The 23,425-nt window shown below is 42.7% G+C and overlaps 1 protein-coding gene across 3 annotated transcripts in view; it reads left to right on the top strand.

Moving 5' to 3' along the window:
* Positions 1-23,425, top strand: part of LOC135522535 (transcriptional activator GLI3-like) — a 174,901-nt gene that overhangs the window by 132,889 nt on the left and 18,587 nt on the right. For 2 of the 3 annotated variants that reach the window (XM_064948888.1, XM_064948887.1), the window contains exons 5-7: positions 9,532-9,737; positions 12,890-13,045; positions 18,763-18,964. In XM_064948888.1, the coding sequence (XP_064804960.1) occupies positions 9,532-9,737; positions 12,890-13,045; positions 18,763-18,964 (564 nt within the window). The remainder of the gene's footprint in view (positions 1-9,531; positions 9,738-12,889; positions 13,046-18,762; positions 18,965-23,425) is intronic. The other variant, XM_064948889.1, reaches the window with a different exon arrangement.

Genomic DNA, 23,425 nt, shown 5'->3' with positions numbered 1-23,425 from the left:
TCTGTCTGAAGTTTGCTAGAGAGCATTTGGATGATCCAGAAGAAGATTGGGAGAATGTCATATGGTCAGATCAAACCAGAATAGAACTTTTTGGTAAAAACTCAACTCGACGTGTTTGGAGGACAAAGAATGCTAAGTTGCATCCAAAGAACACCATACCTACTGTGAAGCATGGGGGTGGAAACATCATGCTTTGGGGCTGTTTTTCTGCAAAGGACCAGGACAACTGATCCGTGTAAAGGAAAGAATGAATGGGGCCATGTATCGTGAAAACCTCCTTCCATCAGCAAGGGCATTGAAGATGAAACGTGGCTGGGTCTTTCAGCATGACAATGATCCCAAACACACCGCCCGGGCAATGAAGGAGTGGCTTCGTAAGAAGCATTTCAAGGTCCTGGAGTGGCCTAGCCAGTCTCCAGATCTCAACCCCATAGAAAATCTTTGGAGGGAGTTGAAAGTCCATGTTGCCCAGCAACCACTCCAAAACATCACTGCTCTAGAGGAGATCTGCATGGAGGAATGGGCCAAAATACCAGCAACAGTGTGTGAAAACCTTGTAAAGACTTACAGAAAACGTTTGACCTCTGTCATTGCCAACAAAGGGTATATAACAAAGTATTGAGATAAACTTTTGTTATTGATACTTATTTTCCACCATCATTTGCAAATAAATTAATAAAAAATCCTACAATGTGATTTTCTGGATTTTTTTTTTCATTTTGTCTGTCATAGTTGAAGTGTACCTATGATGAAAATTACAGGCCTCTCTCATATTTTTAAGTGGGAGAACTTGCACAATTGGTGGCTGACTAAATACTTTTTTGCCCCACTGTATGTTTTGTTTGATAATGTGCATATTTATATCCAAAAATCTCAGTTTACATTGGCGCCTTACGTGCAGTAATGTTTTGATTCCAAAACATCCAGTGATTTTAGCAGAAATACTCATAATAAACATTGATAAAATATACTAGTGTTATTCACAGAATTAAATATAGACTTCCTTAATGCAACCGCTGGGTCAGATTTCAAAAATACTTTACGCAAAAAGCATAATCTGAGAGCGGCGCTCAGAACCCAAAACAGCCACAGGAATAGCCTCCATTTTGGAATCAACCAAGTTAGAAACAACACCATAAATATTCACTTACCTTTGATGATCTTCATCAGAAGGCACTCCCAGAAATCCCAGTTCGACATTAAATGACTGATTTGTTCCATAAAGTTCCATCATTTATGTCCAAATAGCCACTTGTTGTTAGCGTGTTCAGCCCAGTATCCATCTTCATGAGGCGCGAGCATTTCAGCCAGACAAAAACTCGAAAAGTTCCGTTACAGTCCTTTAGAAACATGTCAAACTATGTACGGAATCAATATAAAACATCAATAATGTTCCAATCGGAGAATTCCTGTCTTCAGAAAAAGCACTGGAACGCGAGGTAACTCTGTCGGGAGCGAGCGTAATGAGACCGAGGCTCTCTGCCAGACCACTGACTCAAACAGGTCTCATGAAACCCTCCTTTATAGTAGAATTCTCATTCAACTTTCAAAAGAGTTGACATCTAGTGGAAGCCCTAGGAAGTGCAACCTCATGAAACCCTCCTTTATAGTAGAATTCTCATTCAACTTTCAAAAGAGTTGACATCTAGTGGAAGCCCTAGGAAGTGCAACCTCATCCATATATCAATGTATACTCAGTAGGCAAAGCTTTGAAAAACTACAAACCTCAGATGTCCCACTTCCTGGTTGGATTTTTCTCAGGTTTTCGCCTGCCATATGAGTTCTGTTATATTCACAGACATCATTCAAACAGTTTTAGAAACTTCAGGGTGTTTTCTATCCAATACTAATAAGATGCATATATTAGCATCTGGGACAGAGTAGGAGGCAGTTCACTCTGGGCACGCTATTCATCCAGAACTGCCCCCTATCTCAAAAAGGTTAAAAATATATTGTTAAAAACAAGCTGTTCAGTTACTTACTACTCTGGCCCTCAGTGACTGCCAGCAGCAGCAACTATGTCTCTGTGCAGGCCATGTGAACATTGCTTTGGTTGTGTTTGCTAGCTATTTGCAGTGCTTGACTTAACTGAAATAGGTTCCTGTACTAATTTAGGGTGCCAGCACTGTTTATATTTAGATGCAGGAGCTCCACAATACTTTTGAGCTAATATTCTATAAGAGGAACTGGAGCTCAAGTAGTATACATTTGAGGTACCGGTACTCAGCTAAGGTGAGCTTCTGCTCAAGTCAAGCACTGGCTATTTGCCATGGGGGAGAAGAGCGTCAACAGGTTTTCATAGCATCCATTACAGTATAGCAGCAACAAGTAAATTGATCGTCCTGGGGCGCTCAAATGTGTGTTCAGTTAGAACTTCTTTGTTTGCTCTAGTCTCCTCCTCCCAATGAGTTTTTCGCTCCAGACAGCTTACTACAGCATATGACTAAATTTGCTCTATCAGTTACAGATGGAGCTAAAGAAAATTGTAAGGAACTTGTAAATAAATAATCATAACAGTCATAGCAGCCTGGGACCTGGTAAACCACATCCAACGAGAGTCGAGGGACAGAGGGATACACTAGCTAGAACTTTCTCATTGCGGCTCTGATAGGACAAAAAAGCATGGCTAATTCTATTGTTTCCCCCTGAGGTTGTTTATCAGGTTCTACTGTAGGTGACAGGGCAACATGTTGTTTGGACTAAAACAGCATAAAACCGGGTGTATCATAAAGCATGGTCAAATTAATTAGCCAGTTACAGTTATTTTAAGAAATTGTGAGAAATATTTGATCAATGTTTTGGCAAATTACCGTTTATCTACCTTTGATAAGCAGCTAGCTATAGGTAGCTGGAAGCTTACTTGATAGTTATCTCCCATGCCAATTTCAAGTCTTTCTAAACTCACATCTTACTAACTCGGAAATATGAAGTTATTTCAAAATGAACTTTAACTGGCTAGCGCATCATGCTTTGTGACACAATGTTAACTAGCTATTCCCAGACCCCAGTTAAATCATGTGTTTTCACTTATTGTATTTGTGTGGTTGTTCCATTCTCCCTGGTGTACTCGTTCGTTCGTGAGCTGGGTACTCGTTCTAAATAGTATGATCTAATCTGTTCAAAACAGTGTCAGCATTTGCAGCAGTGGTCATTCGGTTTTTGACATGCAAAAGGTGTATTTATGCAGTTGTTCAAATGCACAGATCACTTTATATATCTTTTCAAAGAAACTACCGCTAGTTCGAAAACTTGGCATCGAATTTCTGTCATGCTGCTTTGTTGACACCTCCAACCGTCTCGCGCCCCAGGTACTCAGCCAATCAGTGTCTGCTACTGCTAGTGCTGTAGCTATATTGGTCTATTGTACTTCAAGCAATGTGTATGCAGTTTGCTTACGATTTCAAACCTTCTCAAACAGCCTGATTCATACTCTTCTGGGGATAATAGACTTTACAGTGTCATGCTATTAAATAATGTACAGTAAAAACACTGAGTGTACAAAAAAAATGAAATACACCTTGCTAATATTGGATTTGCCCTCAGAACAGCCTCAGTTCGGTGGGGCATGGACTCTACAAGGTGTCGGTGGGGCGGTAGCCTAGTGGTTAGAGCGTTGGACTAGTAAACTGAAGGTTGCAAGTTTAAACCCCCGAGCTGATACGGTACAAATCTGTCATTCTGCCCCTGAACAGGCAGTTAACCCACTGTTCCACTGTCATTGAAAATAAAAAATTGTTCTTAACTGACTTGCCTAGTTAAATAAAGGTAAAAAAAATTGTTCCACAGGGATCCTTGCTCATGTTGACTCAAATGCTTCCCACAGTTGTGTCATGTTGGTTGGATGTGGGTGGTGGAAAGCGTGAAAAACCCAGCAGAGTTGCAGATCTGGACACACTCAAACCGGTGCACGTAGCACCTACTACCATACGTTCAAAGGCACTTCTTGCGTCAAGCAATTCCGTATGCGGGAGCGTAATCATAGCCTCAAGCTCATTATGCAACGTTAACTATTCATGAAAATCGCAAATGAAATGAAATAAATATATTCACTCACAAGCTTAGCCTTTTGTTAACAACACTGTCGTCTCAGATTTTGAAAATATGCTTTTCAACCATAGCTACACAAGCATTTGTGTAAGAGTATTGATAGCTAGCATAGCATTAAGCCTAGCATTCAGCAGGCAACATTTTCACAAAAACAAGAAAAGCATTCAAATAAAATCATTTACCTTTGAAGAACTTTGGATGTTTTCAATGAGGAGACTCTCAGTTAGATAGCAAATGTTCATTTTTTCCAAAAAGATTATTTGTGTAGGAGAAATCGCTCTGTTTTGTTCATCACGGTTGGCTAAGAAAAGAAACAGAAAATTCAGTCATTACAACGCCAAACTTTTTTCCAAATTTACTCCATAATATCGACAGAAACATGGCAAACGTTGTTTAGAATCAATCCTCAAGGTGTTTTTCACATATCTATTCAATGATAAATAATTCGTGGCAGTTGGGTTTCTCCTCGGAAGCAAACGGAAAAATACACGCAGCTGGAGATTACGCAATAATTGCGACGGAGGACACCAAGCGAGCACCTGGTAGATGTAGTGTAAAATGGTCAATCTTCCAATGATATGCCTACAAATACGTCACTATGCTGCAGACACCTTGGGGAAACGACAGAAAGTGTAAGCTCATTCCTGGCCCATTCACAGCCATATAAGGTGACATTGAAACACAGCGCCTTCTAAATCTGGGGCACTTCCTGTTTGAAATTTCATCTTGGTTTCGCCTGTAGCATCAGTTCCGTGGCACTCACAGACAATATCTTTGCAGTTTTGGAAACGTCAGAGTGTTTTCTTTCCAAAGCTGTCAATTATATGCATAGTCGAGCATCTTTTCGTGACAAAATACTGTTAAGTGTGAAAAACCCTGGATTCACCTGTTTAATCTATGTCATGGAAAGAGCAGGTGTTCTGAATGTTTTGTATACTCAGTATATATGAGTGACTGTGTCCAACTGTTATGTTGGGCACCTACTGACCAACGTTTTATTTCTTCTCAATGACATGTATTGCTAAAATAAAGGTTTAAGGAACTACAGGAAGGCACTACATTGCGACAAGACAAAACAGCTCGTTCAATCAGGCATAATGGTCTTGTAAGCATAAAAGCAAAGCTTGCTTTCATATAATTAAAAAAGCTTGAGACGATAGTGGAATGGGATTAGTGGGTTTGTGAAGAATCCAATACTTTAACGTGTATGCGGTACAAATCACTTATTTGTGGGAGCACCTCCTCTAATGAACTGCTGCATGGTATGAATTAGGCTGTTTAAGAAGGTTTGAATCCTCAACAACCTGCCTACACATGGTTTGAAGTACAATACCAACATAGCTTCTGTAGTAGGTCAAAGCTGTGTGCTGGACAACCTTGGCAGAGCATGGGTGGAATAGGCATAGTGGTGCTCATGTGAATTACTTTTCTTTTCAGCTTCAGACCAATCCCTACTTCTCACTTAAAATGTTTTTGTTGTTGTTGTTATTAATCTGATAGTTGTTTTCCTCAGGTGTGTTTGTGTAATGTGTAATGTGACAGTGACATCAAAGTGAGTTTCACTCTGCAGCTGTGTTGATCTGTGTAAATGAGGCGTACAATGGTGGCCTGTGGGTGCCTTATCTTCTGCCCTTGTACACACACACACACACACACACACACACACACACACACACACACACACACACACACACACACACACACACACACACACACACACGTGCACCGAAGGGGAACAGGGACAAGGGTGCCCTGTTTACTCAGAGAAGGTGTCTCGTGACTCAGAGGATAGGAGACGTGCAGAACCACTGCTAGGTAAAATAAAAAAAATAAAAAACTGCTAGGGGATGGAGGTAGTGTCATAGTCAACATGATAACACTGGTATCAGTCATCAGTTTCATTTACCTTAATTCACTCTCTAATCATTGGTTCTCAAGGCTACTCTGACTGTGTCCCAAATGGCACCCTATTCCCAATATAGTGTACTTATTTTGACCAGAGCCCTTAAGGGGACACATTTTGGGACTCCCAAAAGAGAAATTCCCTAAAGTGTCCAGCTAGTCCAGAAACATCTTAGGTTGTACTCCCAAACTAAACCATTTATGAGCTTCCCCCCCTCCAAAATCCTCTTTCCCAACCTCCAACCTTTACTTCAATCAGCTTCCTTTGTATTGTTTCCTTAAATAGAGATGACTCCTCTTGAGAAGACAAGAGCACTCCATACATACCTGCTACAGCATCACAGAGACTATGTTGTCATGCACTCAAACAGAAGGAAAAAGAGTGCCTAAAATTCACCTCATAGTAGTCCTTGTGGGTTAATTGGCGCAAGCTTGTTGAAAAGAGGGTTTGTGTGTGTGTGTGTGTGACTGTCTGAGTGTGTGTGTGCTCCAGTATTTCCGCTCCTCAGCATTCATTATTGGCCTGAGCTCTTTCATTAGGGGGTTGTGATGGGGAAGGACGTGAGGGGACGAGAGGGGCTGGTGGGGGCCGGTAGGGGACTTGGGGACAGGGTCCAAGGGTGTAATTGGGCTGTTCCGGTCCCCTGGCCTCGCTCAAGGTCACTCCAAGCCAAACTCTGAGCCAGGCCCCTCCTTCACTTTACATGGATTACTCTCTCTCTCTCTCTCTCTCTCTCTCTCTCTCTCTCTCTCTCTGCTACTCACTCACTCACTCACTCTCTTTTCTTCATCTTGTTCTCTCTCTCTCTCTCTCTGTCTCTCTCTCTCTCCCCCCCACTCCCTTCCCACACTCTTTTCTCATCTCGCCTGGGGACCATAGTGACAGGCCAGTCCTATGAGGAGCCACAGTGGATGAGATGAGGGTCTAATTCACTCTAATCTCCCAGCCTCTTAATGTCTAGGCTGATGTGGATTTCTCCTCATCCTCCAGGGAGGGTCTTTCTCTTCAAGGCCATCATTATGAAGTTTTCAAGCCCTCTTAGCCAATTTTAAAAAGGGAAACAGTATTAGTTGATTCTTCACTTCAGTGTCCTGAGCTAGATGTTGAGGTTCTAATGTACACATTTGCTGTGTCGAGAACAGAGATTTTGGATAGTACAAGTCAAAAGTCTGGTCACACCTTCTCAATCAAGGGTTTTTCTTTATTTTCACTATTTTCTACATTGTAGTGAAGACATCAAAATTATGAAATGACACATATGGAATCATGTAGTGACCCAAAAAATGTTAAACAAATCAAAATATATTTTATATTTGAGATTCTTCAAAGTATTCTCCCTTTACCTCGATGACAGCTTTGCACACGCATAGCATTCTCTCAACCAGCTTCACCTGGAATGCTTTTCCAACAGTCTTGATGGAGATCCCACATATGCTGATCACTTGTTGGCTGCTTTTCCTTCACTCTGCGGTCCAACCTATCCCAAACCTTCTCAATTGGGTTGAGGGTGGGGGGATTGTGGAGGCCAGGTCATCTGATGCAGCACTCCATCACTCTCCTTCTTTGTCAAATAGCCCTTACACAGCCTGGAGGTGTGTTGGGTCATTGTCCTGTTGGAAAACAAATGATAGTCCAACTAAACGCAAACCAGATGGGATGCCGTATCGCTGCAGAATGCTGTGGTAGCCATGCTGGTTAAGTGTGCCTTGAATTCTAAATACATCACAGACAGTGTCATCAGCAAAGCCCACCCAAACAGCCACACCTCCTCCTCTATGCTTCACGGTGGGAACCACACAACCGCCTCACAAAGACAAGGCAGTTGGGACCAAAAATCTCAAATTTGGTCGCATCAGACCAAAGAACACCGGTCTAATGTCCGTTGCTCGTGTTACTTGGCCCAAGCAATTCTCGTCTTATTATTGGTGTCCTTTAGTTGTGGTTTCTTTTAAGAAATTCAACCATGAAGGCCTGATTCACGCAGGAGACTGCATTTATATGGGCTGCAATTTCTGAGGCTGGTAACTCTGATGAACTTATCCTCTGCAGCAGATGCAACTCTGGGTCTTCCATTTCTGTGGTGGTCCTCATGTGAGCCAGTTTCATCATAGCACAGGATGGTTTTTGCAACTGCACTTTCAAAGTTCTTGAAATGTTCAGTTTTGACTGAACCCCTACCCCTGCTGAAGTTTTGACTGAACCCCTACCCCTACTGAAGTTTTGACTGAACCCCTACCTTGTCACAACACAACTGATTGGCTCAAACGCATTAAGAAGGAAAGAAATTCAAAAAATTCAAAAAATTAACTTTTAACAAGGCCTACCTGTTAATTGAAATTAATTCCAGGTGACTACATCATGAAGCTGGTTCAGAGAATGCCAAGAGTGTGCAAAGCTGTCATCAAGGCAAAGGGTGGCTATTTGAAGAATCTGAAACATAAAATATATAAAATATTTTTTGGGGGTCACAACATGATTCCATATGCTTGTTATCATGCTTGTTACAAATGTTACATTTTCTGGAAAGAAATTTCACAAATTAACATTTAACAAGGCACACCATTCCAGGTGAATAACTCATGAAGCTGGTTGAGAGAATGCCAAGCGTGTGCAAAGCTGTCATCAAGGCAAAAGGTGGCTATTTTGAATATATTTTGTTTAACACTTTTTTGGTTCATACATGATGCCATATGTGTTATTTCATAGTGGTGATGTTTTAATTATTGTTCTACAATGTAGAAAATACAAAATACAAATAAAGAAAAACCCTTGAATGAGTAAGTGTGTCCAAACTTTTGACTGGTACTGTGTGTTGGTATGGTTCACAATTCTTGTTGTGGGATAGACATATTGCTTATGGATGCTACTCATTGGTAATGACTGAGCTAACCTCGCCATGGAAAGCTCTTTGGACACTTGGATAAACCCTAAAATCAACCTAAATACTATATAATGATAATACATTATTATAATAAAATCCAGTGGGTTTATGTCTAATTGTTATATTTCTTTTTCCAGGAAGGCAAAGTTATGAAAGTTGCTACTAAATCGAGGCATGGTGGCTAATCTAGTGGTGAAGTTGGCCTGACGTTTCGGTCTGATTAAGACACAGTGTTGAAAGCAGCTTTTGATCTGAGGAAATGTCTGTGGAAGGAGCAAGAAGAATGGATCTTTCTCTCTTCCTCTCCCCCCCTCTCTCTCTCTCTCTCTCTCTCTCTCTCTCTCTCTCTCTCTCTCTCTCTCTCTCTCTCTCTCTCTCTCTCTCTACTGTTCCATGTGGAGTGCAGGTGGAGGGAGGGTGATATTGTCACCATTCATTTGCTGGCCCTGCCAGTACACTCAATGAGTGTGATGCTACTGTTGTAGCCTCTTTCAATTCAAGGTCGCATAAAACATATAGTTTCGTAAGTCTCGTAAGACATAATCTTTACTTACAATAAAGCTGTTACAATACCTTGAGTTTGAAGGTAACACTTTTAAAATATAATGGTTCTGTCATGAAATGAACCTGATCTTAGATCAACTGTACATGCAGTATGTACTTATTTCTTCTATTTTTTTCTCCCCATTTGTCTGTGTAGGCCTCCTTCGCTGGCCGGCAGTCCGACGTTCTCCGACATCTCCCTCATCCGGATCTCGCCCCACCGGAACCCCTCCGTGGGGGCAGAGTCACCCTTTAACCCACCACATCCCTACATCAACCCCTACATGGACTACATCCGCTCACTTCACTCCAGTCCCTCACTTTCTATGATCTCTGCAGCCAGGGGCCTCAGCCCTGCAGACGGTAAGTCCCCACACACCCTATTCCCTATATAGTGCACTACTTTTGACCAGGGTCTGTCGATTTCCTATATAGTGCACTACTGGTCAAAAGTATTGCACTATATAGGGAATAGGTTATTATTTGGGACCCAGAACAAGCACTCGCCCTCTCATGAGTCCCCATACAGTCAAGTATTATTTTAAGGCACACAGAGTCCCATAATATGGAGTTGAATAAGATAAACGTACTACATACTCTTCTGTAATCTGTCTTTCACTTGAGCATAAATCCCAGAGCTAGTTAGCTGTAGTAAATACAATGCAGTTGTGCTGTATCACACAGATGTGCTCCACCTCTCTCTTAAGGCCCCTCAGTCCCAAATGTCTCTGTCCCAAATGGCACCCTATTCCCTATGTAGTGCTCTACTCTGGTCAAAAGTAGTGGACTATAAAGGGAAAGGGGTGCCATTTGGGAGCATTTTGGTTCCTGTGATGGAGACAGACTGGTTAATCAATTACAATGGGTCTGGAGATACAGTCTTGTGTGTGTGCTGCTTTTAAAGAGCCTCAGCACTGCTGCTCTGCTCCGGCCTCCTGGCCTGGACCTTTAATTGAAGCCTAGAGCTCAATTACTGAATAAGGCCAGCCTTCCCCACCCCTCCCAGGGGCTGTTTGTAATCACAGCTGGACTGAGCTTTGGCTGGATGGTTTTCATTCTGCTCAAGGAAAAGTTGAGGTGATTGCATTTGAGGTAGTTTAACAGATTTATACGACCACATTGTTATGCCGTTGTTATAATACTAAACTGTGTTCAGTTCAGGCGGTTTGGCAACTGTCATGGGAACTGTAACTACTTTGTTGCTGTAGCCATGATAGCTTGTGTCCCAAATGGCACCCTATTCCCTATATAGTGCAATACTTTAGACCAGTAAGACGGGTCAAAAGTAATGCACTATATATGGAAAATGTTGCCACTTGAGACATAGACAGGGTCTCCAACTAAGTCCCTCCATTCACCTCTCTCTCAGCCAGAGGTCCTAATAGAGCTGTACTGGTCTCGTACTGTACCTTGTCCGCAAGTGCCTTTATGAAGAGGTGGATAGAAGGGGCCACTTCTTCTATGCAGGAACGTCTCGTCCTCGTCTCCCACTCCTCCCAACATGCATTGCTCTCTATGCCTTAGGAAGTGGGCACTTGAATTACACCTATCTTTTTAGTCCTAGGTTCTCTTTTACAAAGGAAATTCTCTACTTGCGTTGCTTTACATCAAAACGCTTTCTGTGATACATCAACCTATTACAGCATGTGCTAAATTATGAAATGAGACAAGTAATTACTATTTTTAGCGATCAAATAGTTAATTAACCTATCAGCCTTTATGTTGTTAGTATATCATTGGGCTTATAGGTTTTTTTTCCTTTTCAGTCTGCACAGATTTTTTTTTACTGGAATACAATTGAATAATGATGAATTAATTAGCAGGATTGTATGGAGACTTGAAGCGTGTGAGATTTAGTACCATCTATCTCTCGTTGTTTTTCATCTACAGTATATCTCCCTTGTATTCTCACTCTCTCTGGCTCTACCTCTTGCTTTCTCTGCCCCCCTCCCCCATCCTTCTCTCTCACCCTCTCATTCCTCTTCTTCTCTGGTGTGGTTCAGTCACATACTACTTGCCTCTCTTATCCCATTGTTGCTCTGAAGGAGGGCCCTGTGGCCCCACCAACCACCAACTCCTGAGGCACATTGAGCTGCTTCTCTTCCATGTCAAGTGCCACACTGAAAGCTCCCCACCCCCCTTGCCCCCAGGATGGCGCTATCCATGCCAGCATTTCTGATTTAGAAATTCCGCAAAGCCCTTTCTTCGCACAAATAGAGAATGAGGCACATTACGGTTGAATGCAGAAGTAAAGCTAAAGCGGAACAACAAAGACAATTAAGAAACTCCCCCCTCCACTTAAGACATAATACCCAAATCAAATTAATTTGGAAATTTCTTCTTTCATTCACTGAACCAATCAGTGATGCATATTGCCAGGCATACAGGCCGGCCTTCTGAGGAGATCTTTTCATCCTGCGTTTTATTTATTTATTTCTTCTCTCCTTTCTTTAAAATGGGAAGAAAACACTTTGTGGGGCTGAACTGATTCCATATATGCATCCAAAACCACAGTGTCAGTCTTTTATTCTCTCTCTTCTCTCCCACTCTTTCTGTCTTTTTCTTGGTTGGAATATATGCAGATGGAAGCACAATGCCGGATGTTTATTTTTAGGATACGGTTCAAGGACTTATAGCGCTCTATAACTAAGGGAAGAGGTTGTAAGGAGAGGCATATTCAGAGGGGGGAGAGGGACAGGGACACACACACGTCCTCCACATACACACACCCCCTAACACCCCTTCTACACACACACACTTACCCATTGGCAAACAACATAGGATGAAATATGATATGCATACCTGCATGAATGAACAATACATTTAAAACTAAGACATACAGTAGTGTAAATTCTGAGTAAGCAGCTTGGAATCACATTTGAGACCTGTAGTACATTACACTACCTCAGAGTCATGCTTCCCATACAGCTGTTCTCTTCTAATCTATATGTGATAGTGTTACTAATGTGCTCACTACATTACATATATTTTTAGCGGTTGTAGGTTTTGCAGGCCTCTCCTGCTGTGTTATACAAGTCATTATCTCACCTAACATGCATGTCTGCCCCCTCTGTCTGTTTCTCTCTCTCTCTCTCTCTCTCTCTCTCTCTCTCTCTCTCTCTCTCTCTGTCTCTCTGTCTCTCTTCCTCGCCCTTTCAGCCTCTCTCTCTCTCTCTCTCTCTCTCTCTCTCTCTCTCTCTCTGTCTCTCTCGCTCTCTCTCTGTTTCTCTCTCTCTATCTCTCTCTCTCTCTCTCTCTCTCTGTCTCTTTCTCTCTGTCTCTTTCTCTCTGTCTCTCTCTGTCTCTCTCTGTTTCTGTCTCTCTGTCTGTCTCTCTCTTTCTGTCTCGTTCTGTCTCTCTCTGTTTCTTTCTCTGTCTGTCACTCTCTGTCTTTCTGTCTCTCTCTGTCTCTTTCTCTCTTTCTCTCTGTCTCTCTCTGTTTCTCTCTTGTCTGTTTCTCTCCTGTCTCTCTCTGTTTCTCTCTCCCCCCTCCTCCCTCCTCACACCTTCCTTAGCCCCTCACACAGGCCTGACCACAGCAGAGTACTACCACCAGATGGCTCTCCTGGCAGGCCACCGTAGCCCGTACACGGACCTCCTACCCTCTGTGGCCTCCACGGCCGGAGCCACCAGCAGCGCCCTGCACATGGAGTATCTACAGGCCATGGAGAGTAAGTCTGACTGCACTGGGTTTAAGACACTGATGCAAACTCAGTGTTTCCCCTATGATTCTTTTCAGCAGTGGTGGGTGGGTGGGGGGGGGGGGGGTTGCTACTAGTATTAGTGCAATGACATTCTAGCGGTTCCCATAGACTTCCAGTCATTGAGCCAACAACTATCCATTCCAAAGTGTGTCTCTGCTGGAGTATACAATATATATATATATATATATCTTTTTTTTAAATCATATGTTAAATGAATACAGGGGATACACTGTAAATGACTATTTCATTACTTTGTTTGTATGTGGGGGGGGGTGGGGGTGTCTGTATTTGTGTTTTAAAAACTGAGTATTCTAGATAGATTACAACATTACTTCCCTGCACCATACAACAATCTGTTTTACATGGAGCAAAACAACAATCCTACCAAATGAGGAGGGACTAGCTAGCGATTCTAAATTGACATGATTTAAATGAGCCATTGTTTTAATGTGCCAGGCTCAGGCCTGCCTGTGCAGAGGACTTATGCTAATGAGTTATTTTAAAGTGTAAATAGGAAATTAAATGCACACTGAATCTTAGGGAAGGTCGGACAGCCTCACCCCTCTCTCTTTGATGAGAAGGTATTTAGTCAGCCAGCCGCCGCTTTCATGGAAATCCGGGGTGAAGTCCCCCTCATCCTTCCCCCCATTCCTCCGAACAAACTAATTAAAACTAGCCAAACTTGCACGCCTATTTGAAAATTAATTGCTATTAAGTGGAAATTGGAATGTCCCACCATTCATCATCACAGGAAGAAATTCTTTCTTCTGTATCAACACTTAAGATTAATAGAGTGAAACAAAACAATTAGGGCCTCGGTTTCAAATGGGAGAAGATGCCATGGCTATGCTACCTCTTCACTACTTCACAATCGGCTGTGATCATTGCTGGTAATACAGTGGCTTGCGAGAGCATTCACCCCCCTTGGCATTTTTCCTATTTTGTTGCCTTACAATCTGCAATTAAAATAATTTGGGAGGGGGGTTGTATTGTTTGATTTACACAACATGCCTACCACTTTGAAGATGCAAAATATGTTTCATTGTGAAACAAACAAGAAATAAGACAAAAGAACAGAACTTGAAAGTGTCTAACTATTCACCACCCCCAAAGTCAATACTTTGTAGAGTCACCCATTGCAGCAATTACAGCTGTAGGTCTCTTGGGGTATGTCTCTATAAGCTTGGCACATCAAGCCACTGGCATGTTTGCCCATTCTTCAAGGCAAAACTGCTCCAGCTCCTTCAAGTTGGATGTGTTACGCTGAAGTACAGCAATTTTAAGTCATACCACAGATTCTCAATTAGATTGAGGTCTGGGCTTTGACTAGGCCATTCCAAGACATTTAAAGTGTTTCCCCTTAAACCACTTGAGTTTTGCTTTAACAGTATGCTTAGGGCCATTGTCCTGCTGGAAGTCTCAAATCTCTGGAAGACTGAAACAGGTTTCCTTTAAGAATTTCCCTGTATTTAGCTCCATCCATCATTCCTTCAATTCTAACCAGTTTCCAGTCCCTGCCGATGAAAAACATCCCCACAGCATGATGCTGCCACCACCATGCTTCGCTGTGGGGATGGTGCTCTCGGGGTGATGGAGGTGTTGGGTTTGCGCCAGACATATCTTTTTCCTTGATGGTCAAAAAGCTCAATTTTAGTCTCATCTGACCAGAATACATTCTTCTATGTGTTTGGGGAGTCTCCCATTTTCCTTTTGGCGAACACCAAACGTGTTTGCTTATTTTTTTCTGGCCGCTCTTCCATAAAGCCTAGCTCTGTGGAGTGTACGTTTTAAAGTGGTCATATGGACAGATACTCCACTCTCTGCTGTGGAGCTTTGCAGCTCCTTCAGGGTTATCTTTGGTCTCTTTGTTGCCTCTCTGATTAATGCTCTCCTTCACAGATCTTCATTGTAAAGGGTTTAAACACTATTTCCCATGCTTATTCAATGAACCATAAACAATTAATGAACATGCACCTGTGGAACGGTCATTAAGACACTAACAGCTTACTTAGGACACTAAAGAGGCCTTTCTACTACCATCAGTGCTCAGACTGTCCGCAATAGGCTGAGAGAGGCTGGACTGAGGGCTTGTAGGCCTGTTGTAAGGCAGGTCCTCACCAGACATCACCGGCAACAACATCGCCTATGGGCACAAACCCACCGTCGCTGGACCAGGCTGGACCAGGCAGGACTGGCGAAAAGTCCTATTCACTGATAAGTTGCGGTTTAGTCTCATCAGGGGTGATGGTCGGATTTTCGTTTATCGTCGAAGGAATGAGCTTTACACCGAGGCCTGTACTCTAAAGCGGAATCGATTTGGAGGTGGAGGGTCCGTCATGGTCTGGGGCGGTGTGTCACAGCATCATTGGACTGAGCTTGTTGTCCTTGCAGGCAATCTCAGTGCTGTGCGTTACAGGGAAGACATCCTCCTCTGACATCCTCACAGTGGCATGTGTGTGGTAGACTCATCCTGACATGACCCTCCAGCATGACAATACCACCAGCCATACTGCCCGTTCTGTGTGTGATTTCCTGCAAGACAGTAATGTCAGTGTTCCTGCCATGGCCAGCGAAGAGCCAGCGAGATCTCAATCCCATTGAGCATGTCTGGGACCTGTTGGATCAGAGGGTGAGGGCTAGGGCCATTCCCCTAGAAATGTCAGGGAACTTGCAGGTGCCTTGGTGGAAGAGTGGGGTAACATCTCACAGCAAGAACTGGCAAATCTGGTGCAGTCCATGAGGAGATGCACTGCAGTACTTAATGCAGCTGGTGGCCACACTAGATACTGACTGTTACTTTTGATTTTGACCCCTGTTTCTTCAGGGACACATTATTCCACTTCTGTTAGTCACATGTCCGTGGAACTTGTGCAGTTTGTCTCAGTTGTTGAATACTGTTATGTTCAAACAAATATTTACACACATTAAGTTTGCTGAAAATAAACGCAGTTGACGGTGAGAGGACGTTTCTTTTTATGCTGAGTTCATACTGAGATCATGTGACAGATCATGTGACACTTAGATTGCACACAGGTGGACAATTTAACTAATTATGTGACTTCTGAAGGTAAGTGGTTGCACCAGATTTTGTTTAGAGGCTAGCAAAGTGTGAATCCATTTGCACGCACCACTTTTCCGTTTTTTATTTTTTAGAATTGTTGGAAAGAAGTTTTTTTTTTTTTTTTTCACTTCACCAAATTGGACTATTGTGTGTATGTCCATTACATGAAATCCAAATAAAAATAAATTGGTTGTAATGCAGTAAATAGGAAAAGGGGATGAATACTTTTGGAAGGCACTGTAACTCATTGCGTTTCAGCAATGTGTTCCACACGCAGGCCAGGAAAATTAACACTTCAAAGCTCTTCCTTTGTGATATATAGATTTTAGAGGAAAGGCATAAGGAGTGCGTCGTTAATGTGGTCTAGTTGCATTGTAGCTAGCATAGTTTCAGTCAGTCTAATTCACATCAATGTAATTAGCTTAGGAAAGAGACTAATGAAACAATAGCGCTGCCCTTGCTGTTTGGGGCTTTAATGGCCTATTGTGTAATGTTTTTATTCTTATTAGCTAGCTATTTTTAGGTAGCGCTATGCTTTTATCTGTATTTGGGCTATATAAATAGCTATTTGGCTATTTTCCCATCAGAATAATTTATTTTTTTTACCTGAGGAAAATATAGGCTTACTGATCAAAAGATCCCATCCAGTCTCCCGGGTGGCACAGTGGTTAAGGGTGCTGTACTGTAGCGCCAGCTGTGCCACCAGAGACTCTGGGTTTGCGCCCAGGCTCTGTTGCAACCGGCCGCGACCGTGAGGTCCGTGGGGCGACGCACAATTGGTGTCCCTAACTCAGCTGTGTGGGTTAGGAGTTGTTGTGCTTTTGGGCTCCAGGCTCCTGGTTTATTTTCTACTGCCACCAGTCAGTCCAGCCTGTCTGGGCCCTCGCTGTCCTGTTCGTGTGAATTAATGACGCTGTACCTAACCAGCCGTCCCGTCCATAAATCACAGGGAAATTAGAGGGACACTCCAGCTACCCTGTTACGGGCCAAGGTGCTCCCTTCTCCCTCTCTTCTACCTCTCCCTCTCCTCTCCTCCTGGTTGGCCGATTTATCATTTGGCTGCAGCATTAATAAACATAACTCCCAGGAGGCCCAGCTGTGATGGGCCAGCTGCCCTCTTGTACCCCCTCCCCTGTTCCTTCCCCCCTTCTAACTCTCCACAAGTGGAGGCAGTCCCTCACCTGGGGCGTGGTTTTTAGGAGGTTTGTCATAGAGGTATGGGGGCATGGTTTGGGAAGGCGTGTCTTAGGTCAACCAGGGGGTAGAAGTTTGATTGAGGAGTGTGGTTATTGCAGGTGTGTGAGATGCAGTGTTTGTGTGAGTACAACTGGATGATAAAACTGAGTCTGATTTCAAGGAACAAATTCCTCAAATGGCAAATGTGAGCGATTGTATGTATGTGCGTAGGGGGATTTGTGTGTTTGTATGTGTGAGTGTGTGTTTGCCCCCCCAAATCCCCTCTCTGAGACATTAAAGAGAGAGAGGCAGGTTTTCTAAAGAGGCCAGAGCAGAGACAATGTAGAGGGATGTTCCTCCTCCCTCCTCTCTCCCTGGAGCGCCATGCTCCAAACACAGGCGTACGTATGCCAGGAACTCCACCACACACACACACACACACACACACACACACACACACACACACACACACACACACACACACACACACACACACACACACACACACACACACACACACACACACACACACACACACACACAATCATACGACTGATTTCCATGTGAATGGAAGCCTCTGTAATCGCTGGATGTGTCAGGCAAGAGTGAGTGTTTGAATTTAAGGGAGGGAGAAAGGATGGAGGGAGGGAAAAGGGAGGGAGTACAGGGGCTGCATAAGCTGGTTTTGTTTGCCCAGGAAAAAAGAAAAAACAGCTGACATTTTTTTCCCGACCTACTCTGTCACAAAGTCATTGTGTCAGTTCACTCACAAAGCGTAACATCCCCTCAGCGTCTTTTCTATCCTTTTTCTCCTCCCTTCGCTTCTTTACTTTTCCTTCTGTTTTTCCCCCTGTCTTGTGACATCTCAGAGTGAAAAGGCAACATTGCATCTCATTGTGTGTTTAGAGAGAGAGAGAAAAAATCTTGTGTTGTTGGCTGCTTGGTATTTTTTCAAAGCCACTTTTCCATTCAACATTGACTGCTTTTGAATAAGGAGGCACATCAGATTTGATTAGATACTTGATTGCCATAACCCAGTCAGTAAAGTGCTCTGACATACTAGGCACCCCTATGTTGTCTTGTATGAAGTTCATCCATTGACAGTTGCACTTTTTCATTCAAATTTGCCATTTGTTAGAAGACATTTTGTTTGTTGATTGGATTGAATTAAGTTTTTCTGAGGCAGTGAAGCTCACTCTACCGCCCCTCTATGTTTGTCTATTGTTAAATTAGAAGTAGGCTACAATGCTATAAAAGCACTCAAATCTATGAAAAATAAGTCAAGCCACAAATTAACATACAAAACATTGAATCTGATTAAACACAATAGATAAATCACTATCTCTTTCACATACTAGGTTTCTATCCAGAGAGGTTCTGAGAGGACTACAACTTCTCTTGCGTCTAATGTCTCTACTGTCTACTCTACTGCCTTCCTCTCTTCCAGGCTCCAGGTTCCCCAGCCCCAGGCTGACGGCAAGGCCAAGTAGGAAGCGGGCCCTGCCCATCTCTCCCCTGTCGGAGCACAGCTTTGACCTGCAGACCATGATCCGCAACTCGCCCAACTCCCTTGTCACCATCCTCAACAACTCCCGCTCCAGCTCCTCCACCAGCGGCTCCTACGGACACCTCTCAGCCGGGGCCATCAGGTATGGGATCATGGTTGCAAAATTCCAGTACCTTTTTTCAATACATTTTGGATTCCATGATTTCCTGTTTAAACCTTCCTGATTGCAGGAATAATTTCCAATGGGGGTTTCTGGAAAAAGTAATGTATGGGATGATAAAGACAACCAACATTCCACACAAATGTATGACTCCATCACGCTTAACGTTGAAGAGCGATGTAGGTATGGGGATGGAGTGGGACGGAGGGCCTGGGGCAGAGGCTATGTTTTTTTGTGGGACTTTGGTCTACTGACGGTGGGGGGCTGTATTAGGATGTGGTGGACCAGTGAGGTTATTATGGGCGTGCGTACGTGTTTCTCACCTCCTGGTGGGCCTGGTCCCCCTATTTACCCAGCATCCCCAGTGGCATGTGTCAGTCATCCACACACCCTCCCAAACACCCCCCCCCCCTAATACACACTGAAATGACAGAGAAAGACAAAGAGAGAGAGGTAGATCCATAGCCCTACTCGTAGCCATTGATCAGTGATCTGGAAGGACAACCTGATCAATCACATGCCTCTGTGGCCCCAGTGACAGGGCCAATGATAGGGCCTCCAGACTGATGAGTGATATGACAAGCAGATGGGCCCCCAAATGCGTCTTGGCCCATTGATTTCCACTCGTGGCCGGTAATAAGATCAGCAGACATATGGAGCCAGGCTGAGAGCAGGCATCAAGGAGGCAGGATGAATGTAGCCCCACCACACGTGACTGCTATTGAACCATAGGACCTGTGTTTACCTGGAGCTACCTATGTTTATAGAGAGAGCCTATGTGAAGGTGAGCAGTGGGAGGTTTGGATGTTGACTTCACCGATGATGTAAGTGAAATAGTTATTTAATGGTACACAAACTATCTGCACTGACTATCTTGCACTGACCCTACACACACTCACTAGACTATATATACAAACCATATACACACTCACTAGACTATATATACAAACCATATACACACTCACTAGACTATATATACAAACCATATACACACTCACTAGACTATATATACAAACCATATACACACTCACTAGACTATATATACAAACCATATACACACTCACTAGACTATATATACATACCATATACACACTCACTAGACTATATATACAAACAATACACACACTCACTAGACTATATACACACCATATACACACCCTATACACACTCACTAGACTATATATCCAAACCATATACACACTCACTAGACTATATACACACCATATACACAATCACTAGACTATATATATAACCATATACACACTCACTAGACTATATATACAAACAATATACACACTCACTAGACTATATATACAAACCATATACACACTCACTAGACTATATATACAACCATATACACACTCACTAGACTATATATACAAACCATATACACACTCACTAGACTATATATACAACCATATACACACTCACTAGACTATATATACAAACCATATACACACTCACTAGACTATATATTCAAACCATATACACACTCACTAGACTATATACACACCATATACACACTCACTAGACTATATATACACACCATATACACACTCACTAGACTATATATACAACCATATACACACTCACTCACACACAAAACCCACACACATAAGACTCACACGCAGACCAACACAACACAAACACACATACAGTGCCTTGCGAAAGTATTCGACCCCCTTGAACTTTGCAACCTTTTGCCACATTTCAGGCTTCAAACATAAAGATATAAAACTGTATTTTTTTGTGAAGAATTAACAACAAGTGGGACACAATCATGAAGTGGAATGACATTTATTGGATATTTCAAACTGTTTTAACAAATCAAAAACTGAAAAATTGGGCGTGCAAAATTATTCAACCCCTTTACTTTCAGTGCAGCAAACTCTCTCCAGAAGTTCAGTGAGGATCTCTGAATGATCCAATGTTGACCTAAATGACTAATGATGATAAATACAATCCACCTGTGTGTAATCAAGTCTCCGTATAAATGCACCTGCACTGTGTAGTCTCAGAGGTCCGTTAAAAGCGCAGAGAGCATCATGAAGAACAAGGAACACACCAGGCAGGTCCGAGATACTGTTGTGAAGAAGTTTAAAGCCGGATTTGGATACATAAAGATTTCCCAAGCTTTAAACATCCCAAGTAGCACTGTACAAGCGATAATATTTAAATGGGAGGAGTATCAGACCACTGCAAATCTACCAAGACCTGGCCGTCCCTCTAAACTTTCAGCTCATACAAGGACAAGACTGATCAGAGATGCAGCCAAGAGGCCCATGATCACTCTGGATGAACTGCAGAGATCTACAGCTGAGGTGGGAGACTCTGTCCATAGAACAACAATCAGTCATATATTGCACAAATCTGGCCTTTATGGAAGAGTGGCAAGAAGAAAGCCATTTCTTAAAGATATCCATAAAAAGTGTTGTTTAAAGTTTGCCACAAGCCACCTGGGAGACACACCAAACATGTGGAAGAAGGTGCTCTGGTCAGATGAAACCAAAATTGAACTTTTTGGCAACAATGCAAAACGTTATGTTTGATGTAAAAGCAACACAGCTCATAACCCTGAACACACCATCCCCACTGTCAAACATGGTGGTGGCAGCATCATGGTTTGGGCCTGCTTTTCTTCAGCAGGAACAGGGAAGATGGTTCAAATTGATGGGAAGATGGATGGAGCCAAATACAGGACCATTCTGGAAGAAAACCTGATGGAGTCTGCAAAAGACCTGAGACTGGGACGGAGATTTGTCTTCCAACAAGACAATGATCCAAAACATAAAGCAAAATCTACAATGGAATGGTTCAAAAATAAACATATCCAGGTGTTAGAATGGCCAAGTCAAAGTCCAGACCTGATTCCAATCGAGAATCTGTGGAAAGAACTGAAAACTGCTGTTCACAAATGCTCTCCATCCGACCTCACTGAGCTCGAGCTGTTTTGCAAGGAGGAATGGGAAAAAATTTCATTCTCTCGATGTGCAAAACTGATAGAGACATACCCCAAGCGACTTACAGCTGTAATTGCAGCAAATGGTGGTGCTACAAAGTATTATCTTAAGGGGGCTGAATAATTTTGCACGCCCAATTTTTCAGTTTTTGATTTGTTAAAAAAGTTTGAAATATCCAATAAATGTCGTTCCACTTCATGATTGTGTCCCACTTGTTGTTGATTCTTCACAAAAAAATACAGTTTTATATCTTTATGATTGAAGCCTGAAATGTGGCAAAAGGTCGCAAAGTTCAAGGGGGCCGAATACTTTCGCAAGGCACTGTACCTACATACACATTACACACACACACACTCTCTCACACACACTTTTATACTCATCATTTGCTGCTGCTACTCAGTTCTTTATTTTAGTGTTATTATAATCCTGATGCTTAGTCACTTTACCCTGCCGTCATGTACATATCTACCTCAAACACCTTCGACCTTTGCACATTGATCTGGTACTGGCACATTGTGTTACTATTTTTATTTTTAAACTTTGCATTGTTGGGAAGGGCTTGTAAAAAAGAAAGCATTTGACGGTAAAGTCTACACCAGTTGTATTCAGCGCATGTGACAAATAAAATGTGATTTGATGTAAACACTCTCACCTCAATGTAGATCTATGAGAAAGGAAGGTCTAGTGATCTAGTTCTTTCACAGTAGGGGAGGGCTAGCACGCAGACAATACAATGCGAAGTGGCTGTTGTAGATATATACTAAATTATAGGCACAATTATACTGTTGCTAAAATAAAGGCATGTTATAATTGTGCATTATTTCTGACAGAACCCAGTCTTTCTGTCATTGTCAGTCATAGATTAGTTACAGTGGAGCGATGGGTTAATTTAACTAGGGTTGCATAAGGTTCCCCCAAATTTTCCCAGATTTACTGCTTATACCCTTCTGATTCCGAGAATCCGTCAACAGGGATTTCTGGAAATCCTGGGAATTTTTGGAAAGTTACCACCTTGCATTTTTCTTTTACTTTTCTTTTACCAGGCAGGTCAATTAAGAACAAATTCGTATTTACAAAGGTGGCCTGGCAAGGGACACAGCATGAATTCACAGTGCTAACAATCTGAACATTCATTGCCAGGGATTCACCTTGGGCCCCATGGGCTCCCAAGTGTTGCAGTGGTCTAAGGCACTGCATCTCAGTGCTAGAGGTGTCACTACAGACCCTGGTTCAATTCCAGGCTGTATTACAACTGGCTGTGATTGGGGGTCCCATAGGCCGGTGCACAATTGGCCCAGCATTGTTAGGCTTTGGCTGGGGTAGGCCGTCATTGTAAATAATAATTTGTTCTTAACTGACCTAGTTAAATAAAGATCAAATAAAAATCAGTGTTACAAGAGCATCACATCTCCTGTCAGATGAGGAGCTCACCAGAACTATTGTCCCTCATTTTGCCTCGTTGTATTGCATTTGCCGCTCAAAT

Source organism: Oncorhynchus masou, chromosome 30 (assembly GCF_036934945.1).
Source record: "Oncorhynchus masou masou isolate Uvic2021 chromosome 30, UVic_Omas_1.1, whole genome shotgun sequence".
Taxonomy (NCBI): domain Eukaryota; kingdom Metazoa; phylum Chordata; class Actinopteri; order Salmoniformes; family Salmonidae; genus Oncorhynchus; species Oncorhynchus masou.
This window is presented reverse-complemented; position numbering and strand designations above follow the sequence as displayed.